At 46.9% G+C, this 10000-nt stretch overlaps 1 protein-coding gene across 2 annotated transcripts in view; it reads right to left on the bottom strand.

Moving 5' to 3' along the window:
• Positions 1-10000, bottom strand: part of notch2 (notch receptor 2) — a 93015-nt gene that overhangs the window by 43203 nt on the left and 39812 nt on the right. The window contains exons 3-9 of one of the 2 annotated variants that reach the window (XM_063201978.1): positions 8683-8948; positions 6987-7367; positions 4796-4918; positions 3529-3762; positions 2187-2342; positions 1357-1542; positions 647-760 (exon numbers count right to left, since the gene is read on the bottom strand). In XM_063201978.1, coding sequence (XP_063058048.1) covers positions 647-760; positions 1357-1542; positions 2187-2342; positions 3529-3762; positions 4796-4918; positions 6987-7367; positions 8683-8948 — 1460 coding nt within the window. Of the gene's footprint in view, positions 1-646; positions 761-1356; positions 1543-2186; positions 2343-3283; positions 3306-3528; positions 3763-4795; positions 4919-6986; positions 7368-8682; positions 8949-10000 lie in introns of those variants that run through there. The other variant, XM_063201979.1, reaches the window with a different exon arrangement.

Below are 10000 nucleotides of genomic sequence, written 5' to 3'. Positions count from 1 at the left end.
CTCAGACAGAGTAAGGACAAGAAAGTCCCACGGATAGATTAGCGAGATAAAGGTTGAATCTGTAATTTAAAGAAAGTGTGAACATTCTAGAGGGGAATAAACAACACAACTTGCAACTTCCCCTTCCACAATTTTGACGTGAAACGGGAAGACCAGCCCAAGGATGTGACGTGTCCACTGGTATTTAAAGAATGAAATCCAATTGCAGGGCTAATTGGAACTGAGTCTTTTTGGGGATGGTGTCTGTTGGTGACGGGCTTAATACATTACAAAAGCAGCAAGATACCAAGGCACTCAACTTAACATGAGTTTATGAAAAGGGCAATGCATGTTTAGGTATTCATGGAATTCTAGGGGTTAAGGGTCAAGAGTGTGTGGTGATGTAAACAGGGAGGAAGCAGGCGTGGGACACTTCACTGGTGTTGCGTATGTGTGCAAGTGATTTGTGAGCTTTCGGAACTCTCTAAACATTTGGGCTGGATGGGAGGCTGTGTGTGTGTTTGGGGGGGAAGGGGGGGGGACGGTGCATGGGGCAGAGACAGAGAGAACGTGTGTGAGTGAGTGAGTAGATGAGTTAGTAAGAGAGAGACAGACAGACAAAAAGTCAGTCAGACAGACAAAGGCGCATGATAAGCTGTGCTCAGACCTTGAGGACATTCACAGACGAAGCGGCTGACTTCATCTATACACTTCCCACTGTTGAGGCACGGAGAGCTGTTGCACTCATTGATGTCATTCTCACAGTGCTCGCCCTCAAAACCTAGAGAGAGAGAGAGGTGTAGAGAGAGAGAGAGAGAGAGAGAGAGAGACAGAGAGACAGAGAGACAGAGAGATGGAGACAGATAGATGGAGACAGAGAGAGAGGAGGATTTAAGATTTGAAATTCATTTATTGGACTTCGCTAATAAATTCAGTTCAGAACATACAATATTTCCCCTACAGCATCTCCCCTCGGCATGAGAAGGGGAGAGACAGAGAGAGAAAGACAGAGTGGAAACCAGGAAGTGTTTCTGGTTACATGGGGCAACATTTCAAATACAGATGATGCGTCATAGGCGTGAAATTCGTGTGGGTGTATGTAAATGCATATTGGCATGAAAATTCCTCACCACACTGTGTGTCTGTGTGATCGCTGGTGTGAAGGAAGTTATCAAGTTATAGTTAAAGTTATGATAAAAGTTAAGTTAAAGTAATAACTTCAAAAGTTGTGCATGTATGTCCTCGTGTGTGTGTGTGTGTGTGCATGTGCATGTCCTCATGTCTATGTGTGTGAGAGTGTGTGTGTGTTCGCGTGTGTGTGTGTGTGTCCTCATGTCCGTGTGTGTGCGTCCGTGCGTGCGTGCGTGTCTAACCTACCCGGCATACAGATGCAGGTGTACTTTCCGATCTGGTCCAGGCAGGTGGCGTCGTTCTTGCAGGGGTTGGACAGGCACTCGTTGACGTCCTGCTCGCAGCGCGGCCCCGTGTAGCCCGCCACGCAGTTGCAGGTGAACGACCCCTCCGTGTTTATACAGTTGCCGTTGTGCTCGCAGGGATTTGCACCTGAAAGGGAGAGCGAGGGGGCAGGGTTGAGGGCAACACTTCATCGCCACGACCTTATCATCCGCCTCAAATGCACATACTATGTATTCAAACACATAATATGTGTGCAAAGCAGAGAGTCTGGTCTCTCTGTAACAATTCCACCATAGTGTTCCACGAACACGGATATTGCTTTAACTTGAGTGAGTGTTTGTTTGTTTGTTTGTTTACATTTATGGCCAAATATGCAACTGTGGCTATTTAATGGCCAGTACAGGTAATAGAGTTCGCCTCAAATCAACAATGATATAAATAATTGAATAAATACATTAAATAAGTTTGGTAAACTTGAGTGAGTGATTGTCAGGCGATTGGTGTGTTGGTGGTGCTTTGATTGCTCACCCAGTCTGCACTCTTCGCACTCTACCACAAGCCAAAGACAAAAACTACCTTTTAACCCTTTAAGACACAGTGTTATAAATTATAAATAATAACATTATTTTTTCTTTGGTTTTTTTTCGCCCACGAACATTTCAGGCAGATCCCTTCTTCAGCGTGTAATGGCCGATTTAAAGAAAAATCTGAAGCGTGCCGTCCTTCGTGCCCTTCACCCTCACTGTCTTATTTCCATAAAGGATTTTTTTTTAAAGAAGTGAGTTGCTCACCCATGCTACACTCATCTATGTCCTCGTAGCAGTTGGATCCCTTGTAGCCCGACTGGCAGTTGCAGTTGAACATGCCGTTGATGGGGTTGGTGTCGCACTGGGAACCCTGGCGGCACGGGTTGTTCTTGCAGGCATCGTCGATGTGGCACAACAGGCCTGGGAGGAGGAGGAGGAGAAGACACACACACACACACACACACACACACACACACACACACACACACACACACACACACACACACACACACACACACACACGCACACACACACACAAACGCACACGCACACACAGAGGGACACACACAGAGGGACACACACAAAGAGGCACACACACGCACGCATCCACACACACACACACACACACACACACACACACACACACACACACACACACACACACACACACACACACACACACACACACACACACACACAAATGAACAAATTTGCACACACCCCAAACACAGAGAGCGTCACTTTGCGCTTATTCCAGTAAAGTCAATTCAACAGAGGAACAAAATCACGTCAGGACTTGTGCAAAAGTCACAAAAATGGCCACAAGGGAAGGTGCACCTCACAGGTTAGTGCCAGTCACAGTTATGTACACGCATCAGTGTCAGTGACTTAAAACCAAAACAGCAGCTCAGAGGAACACCTAGTGCCAAGGGGCATGACCAAAGGCTACTGCAGAGGCATTAGTTGCATCAGTCATGAGTCAGCGTATCTTAGCAGTAAGCACATTGTTTGTCTATATCTGTGTGTGTGTGTGTGTGTGTGTGTGTGTGTGTGTGTGTTTATGTGTGTGTGTGTGTGTGTGTGTGTGTGTGTGTGTGTGTGTGTGTGTGTGTGTGTGTGTGTGTGTGTGTGTGTGTGTGTGTGTCTACATGCTGTTCTGATGAGAGGTGCTATATCATTGTGCTACATTGCATGTATAGTTCACATTGTGCATGTGCATAGCGACAATGAAAGGCATGTCATTCTCTAGTCCCGATAAGGGATTGAACTGGCAGGTGAAAGAACAGTGTCTGTGCACCTGTGCCCCTGTGTTTCTGTGCATGTGTGTGTGTGTGTGTAGAGTGTGTGTGTGTATGTCTCACCAGTCTTCCCGATGGGGCACTGGCATAGCAGGTGGATCCCTTTGTGTGTGTGTGTGTGTGTGTGTGTGTGTGTGTGTGTGTGTGTGTGTGTGTGTGTGTGTGTATGCGTGTGTGTGTGTGTGTGTGCGTGTGCGTGTGCGTGTGCGTGTGCGTGTGCGTGTGTGTGTGTGTGTGTGTGTGCGTGCGCGCGTGTGTGCGTGCGCGTGTGTGTATGTATGAATACTGCATGTGTGTGCGTCCCTCACCAGTCTTCCCGATGGGGCACTGGCATATGAAGGAGGCCACGCGGTCCACGCAGGTGGAGCCCTTGCTGCAGGCGGCGGTGGCGCAGTCGTCGATGTTCTCCGAGCAGTCCAGGCCGCTCCAGCCGTTCACGCACACGCAGTTGTAGCCGCCCGGCGCGTTGTTGCAGGTGCCGCCGTTCTGACAGGTGTTGGGCTGCAGGTGGCACTCGTCCACGTCGTCTGTGCAGTACTGACCTGGAGGACAGAGGGAGGAGGGCGAGGAGGGAGGAAGAGAAGGAGGCAGAGTAGACATTACATTATGTTACATTACATTACATTTCGCTTAGCTGACGCTTTTATCCAAAGCGACTCACAGTTATTTTACAGGGTATTGGTTACAGTCCCTGGAGCAGTGTAGAGTGAGCTGCCTTGCTCAAGGGCACTTCAGCCATGGATGGGGGTGTAGGGAGTGAAAGGGTGGGATTCGAACCTGCAACCCCTCCAATCTAAAGCCCATCTCCTTAAAGGCCACAGCTGCCACATTAGGGAACGTGTTAGTCGTTATGCGCTACTCTGTCCACAATTCTGACCTGGAGGACAGGGGATAAGGTAGGTGTGTGTGTGGGAGGGGGGCATTGCAGACATCGGGGGAAGGAGTCCTATTTTATCCAGTATGCACTATTCTGTGCATGTTGTCCATGCAGTACTGATATGGAGGGTAAGGGAGGTGAAGGAAAATGTGCATGTGGGACAGGGGGACAGAGTAGACATCCATGCACTGCTCTGTACATCAGGGGTTCCCAACCCATTCCAACTGTTCGTCGTGGCCCACCTCTGACCCAATAAAAATGCAACTCAAATAATTAGTCAACAAGGCCTTCTTGTAATACTTTCAAGGCCAACCAGTGGCCCACATTTTGATTATCACTGTTTTACACATTCTCTATGCAGAGAGAGAGAGAGAGAGAGAGAGAGAGAGAGAGAGAGAGAGAGAGAGAGAGAGAGAGAGAGAGAGAGAGAGAGAGAGAGAGAGAGAGCATGTTGGGCTATGGGTTAACGCCAAATCTTTTTTTTTTTAACAGCTTTAACTGACGTGCTAAACCCCAGAGGTAAAACAAGTGGTTTTAGAATGACCTTTTAAAAATGATCTCAACAGTGAGCCTTATATAGAAGGACAAGGCACTACATTTAACAGTGAAATGAACTAAATTGACTTTTACACCAGCTACTGATTTGCAATGTGGACATTTTCAAGACATGTCAGCATATATCTGGCAGTATCTTCTACCTGTCCATTCCGGTGGACACTGGCAGTTGTACGTGTTGACGCCGTCCATACAGGTCCCTCCATTCTGGCACTCGTGAGACGGGCAATCATCGATGTTGATCTCGCAGTTAGTTCCATTAAATCCTGTCAGAAACCCGCAAAAACCAACATGTCAAAAATAGAGACATTGCAACAAAAAAGCGAAACTCACTCACCCACTGAGACAGACAGAGAGTCTGCACATGCCAAACACTCACCCACACATAGACATGCGGGTGCACAGGCCTCCCACGAGTACTACCAGCACCTGAGGGCGTGTGGGTGTTTGTATGTGTACCTGTATGTAACCTTTTATCTGTGTGTGTGTGTGTGTGTGTGTGTGTGTGTGTGTGTGTGTGTGTGTGTGTCTGTGTGTGTGTGTGTGTGTGTGTGTGTCTGTGTGTGTGTGTGTGTGTGTGTGTGTGTGTGTGTGTGTGTGTGTGTGTGTGTGTGTGTGTGTGTGCGTGCGTGCGCGCCTGTGTGTGCCCACGCGTGTGTGTGTGTGTGTGTGCGTCTGTGTCTGTGTGTGTGTGTGTGTGTGTGTGTGTGTGTGTGTGTGTGTGTGTGTGTGCGTGTATGCGCGCGCGTCTGTGTGTGAGCAATGCACATGTGAAGGCATGTCTGTGTGTTCCGGCCACACAGCAGGCAGTGCACACAGCGAACAATGCCAACTGTTGCAACTGGAGTATTTTAATTAGAAACAGCAGACAGACGGGCTTAGAGGCGGATGAGGGCAGGAGTGGCAACACCACACCACACTACACCACACCTGAACCATCACCTCCCCCACCTTCACCTCCACCACCACCTCCTCAGCCTGCCTCTCACTCTCATTTCGTATGTCTATCACTTTAGCTTTCCTTCCCCTTCTCTCTTTCCTCTTATCTCTCAAGCATGCATGTCTGTGTTGCTCTACCTTTCCTACTTTGGCGCACTATCTCTCTCTCTTATTTCATTTCATATGTCTAACACCCCCCTTTAGCATGTATGTATCACTTCAGCTTTCCTCCTCTGGCACACGCTCTCTCGCTCTCTCGCTCTCTCGCTCTCTCGCTCTCTCGCTCTCTCTCTCTCTCTCTCTCTCTCTCTCTCTCTCTCTCTCTCTCTCTCTCTCTCATATTTCATTTAATACAGTATGTCTGTTAACCCCCCCACCCCCTTCAGCAGGTCTGCACCACTGTACCTTTCCTCGTTCATGCTTTCTCACTCTCACTCTCTCCCTCATTTCATTTAATATGCCTCTACCACTCTTTTTTACCTCTATCTTTTTACCTCTTTTACGTCTATCATTCAATTTTGGCCTTTCTCTGGCTCTTTTTGTAGACTCTCTTGTCTCACATCTGTCTCTTTCTCTCTTTCCTGCTCCCCCTCTCCCTTCTCCTTGTTTCTTTTTCTATTTCTCACTTCTACATTACGCTGCGTTTCATTTGTATCCGCCTGTGACAGCTGCTGGCACTAGTGTCTACTTGTGCAGATGGATCTAATGTTTGCACGTATCTTCCCCTCGTTTTCCTGTCTGTGCCGCTATATAAATCTTCTCTGTGTCCATCATTCTACTTTTCGTGTTATTAATGTTCTCTCCATTTCCCCTCCAGATTTTTCCCCCCGTCTCTTGTCCGGTCTTGTTTTACTCGCAGTCACTCACACTCTCACCTGGCAGGTAGGCAGGTGGAATTATTAAAGTCTTAATAAAGTCTGGGAGTCTGTCTCACCTTGGCGGATAGGTTACGGTTCTTTTGAATGTCTATTTCACTTGGTAGGCACTGGCAGTGGGATTTCTGCAGCTTAGCTGCTAGTCAGGTGGAATTGGTATGGTTTTGCCATCTTAACTGGTAAGCATTGGCAATAGTAGGGGAACACTGCTCCTGTTTTTTTTTTCTGGCTATGCTGTAGGTAGGTGGACATGGTGCATTAAACGCTCCAGTAAAGAGAATGTGGTCTTTCTCTACCATGTATGATGACTTGTATGGGACACACACCCAAAGACAACAACAACTATCTGAGTTTGAGCACGCGTTGGCTCCACTACTCCTTGTGACAATGATGCCGTTTCTCCAAATGTCTGGTTATTGGTTTCAACTGGCATTGGTACTACAACTCCCGTTATAAAATCTCACCAATTCGGCAGGTGGCACTGGCACCACTGCTCTGTGACCATGTTTGGGCATCTCACCTGGCAGGCAGTGGCACTGGTACTTGAAGTCGGAGACGGGCCGGCAGGTGCCCCCGTTGAGGCAGGGCGAGGGGGAGCAGGGCTGGTACGGCGTCTCGCAGTGGCGCCCCGTGAAGCCCTGCAGACAGTTGCACTGGTAGGAGCCCTGGGTGTTGATGCACTGGCCCTTGTTGTGGCAGACCGGCGTGGAGGTGGAGAGGGAGGAGGAAGGCGAGGAGGAGGAGGAATCAGCGCTGCACTCGTCCGTGTCGTTCTCGCAGCGCGGACCCTCCCAGCCGGACGGGCAGGTGCAGGAGAAGGAGCCGCTGGGCTGCACGGTGCAGGTGCCCCCGTTAAAGCAGGGGCTGGAGATGCAGCTGTCCTCCTGCTCACAGTCATGACCTGTTACATAGGGGAGTAGAGTAGAGTAGAGTAGAGTAGAGTAGAGTAGAGTAGAGTAGAGTAGAGTAGAGTAGAGTAGAGTAGAGTAGAGTAGAGATACTGTATTAATTATATTCTGCTCACAATCATAGCTCATTGCATAGGAGAGTGTAGTAGAGAAGAGGTCGTTTATTAATTCAATTCTGCTCACAGTCATGACCTGTTGGACAGGGGAGTAGAGTAGATTAGAGTAGAATAGAGATATTAGAATAATTCTATTCTGCTCACAGTCATGGCCAACTGCATAGGGGAGTAGAGTAGAGTAACTTTATGATGAATTCTTTTCTGCTCATAGTCATGGTCTATTGGATAGGGCATTACACTGTAAAACATTGCAAGCCAGTCAAACTTTAAAAAGTAAGTTGCCCTGCTGCCTCAAGTTCATAAGCTAACTCAACTTGAGATTGAATCGACACAAATATAAGCCTAAAATTGAGCTTTTTTTCATCTTTTCTTCTTCCTCGTCTCTCATTTGAAACAGATGTCAACCTCCTCCATTTGTACTTGGTGTGGTTATACTTATAGACTATGGAAGGCATGACAGGAAAAGTCCATGAGTGCTTCGTTAACACATTTGAGACATGCATCTAATTGCCTTATAGAAAAAATGTGTTGATCATTTTACTTCTAAGAACGTCTCCACATCTTCACAAGTAAAAACACTCATGACATCGCCTGGTCAAGTCGAGAATCAAATCATTTACCGACAAGGAAATGTAACTTTCCCTTGTAATATTAGATGGTTTAAAGTCTCTCTTTCCAAGAAGAGGAAGCAGGTGTGGAGAGAGGGAGGCCAACAGGTGGGAAGGCTGCAGTGTAGACGGCCAGATGTTAGCTCATCTGAGACTCACAGCAGGCAGCAGCTGGTTCAGTGGGGAAGCTAACTACAGCGCAGTGCAGTGTCAGAAATGGCCAAGTAGCCCTCCAATGAAAGTCAAGATCCCACTAACCCATTCCATCTCTTTCTACCAGAATGTTCTTACAGCTATGCTCACTAAAGGGACTAAAAACAATATGGTCCTTAAATCCAAAAAGCTACCTAAACAAGTTTAGACTGGGAATTAATTTAATCAACGCAGGGAATGAACTTTAACACTGTTTTTTTCTTGATTGTTGGACTGGGCAAGTACAGCAAGCACTGGGCAAATACAACATCGGGTATAGATACGATAAGGCAGAATGCATGCACACACTCCACAAAAACACACACACACGCACGCACACACACACACACACACACAAACACACACTCAATTGGCATACTGCCTAGTCTCACCTGTCCATCCGTGGGAGCAGTGGCATTTGTACTTGTCCAGGGCGAGCAGGCTGCATTCTCCCTTGTTCCTGCAGGGGTTCTTGGGGTAACAGGTGGAATTTTGGGGCGTCTGGCAATGCAGCCCGGTGAAACCCAGTGGGCACGTGCACGAGGGGCTGCCCGGCACGCCGTGCACGCTCACGGTGCAGTTGCCACCGTTGGCGCAGAAGCCAGGGTGGCAGGGGTTTTTGTGTTGGCAGTAGTCACCCAGGTAGCCCGTGCTACACCTGTGGACACAGACAGACAAGAAGAGAGGACAGGACTTTTAGTCATAAAGTCTTTACACTGGCATTGGCATGTCACTGTATTACTTGTAATAATTGTGTGAATGGGACAAATAAATCTCCTGGTATCCTTGCATGAAAAATAAGTAAGGATTGAGTAACACAATGCCTACGCATGTCACACCACAGGACATGAAGTCACACCACAGGAAATTCACTGCATAGTGGCCATTTTAATCCTTTTGTATGGCTGACCTCCGAGCTCACGCTAACTAGATAATGATATTGTGTTTAACCTTAATATGTGTTTTCACTCATAAAAAACTTTTTTCCCTTCCATAAGAGCAGCCACACCGCAGGACACCATAAAAGAACCTAAGCATTGTGTGATAGAAACATTGCAATATGCAGACATATTAAGAGGTTAATAGGCGTGGTTGTAAAAAAAACGCAATTATCGGCGGCAGCCGCCAAAGGCAGGGGTCGTCACTATTCGAAATGACGTCAGCCACCGCCCAAGGCAGTCAATGAGTTAAGAACCTTGTAGTTGGCCTTGCAAATGCCCGTCCACAAACCTGACTTATATGTCACCCCGCAGGACGCAATTTGTGTTACAAAATTGAACTTGTGGTTAATATTACTGTATTGAGTTTTTTCACATTCATATTTTTTAATATAAGGTTAATATTTATGCAATCATGCCAAATGCTTTATAAATGTTTCAAAATGTTGTTGGTTTATTTTATAGCTGTATATATTCCAGGTTTTATTAATGTTACAGTTTGTTATATTGTTTGTTTTGTAATGTTATATTTGACATATAAACCTTTCCATAAATCTGAACAAAAATGTTTATTCTCATCTAAGACTAATATGAAACATGATGTACCACATCTTCTTTCATTTACATTTGTTTTCAAGAGGAAAAATATACATTTTGTGGGTTTTAACTAATGTTACCTAAAAACAGGGCGTCATGTCAACCACCCATATACTCAAAAATACAGACACACACGTGCACACGCACACGCACACACACACACACTGCATGTGAC

This window comes from Engraulis encrasicolus, chromosome 6 (assembly GCF_034702125.1).
Source record: "Engraulis encrasicolus isolate BLACKSEA-1 chromosome 6, IST_EnEncr_1.0, whole genome shotgun sequence".
NCBI classification, from domain to species: domain Eukaryota; kingdom Metazoa; phylum Chordata; class Actinopteri; order Clupeiformes; family Engraulidae; genus Engraulis; species Engraulis encrasicolus.
This window is presented reverse-complemented; position numbering and strand designations above follow the sequence as displayed.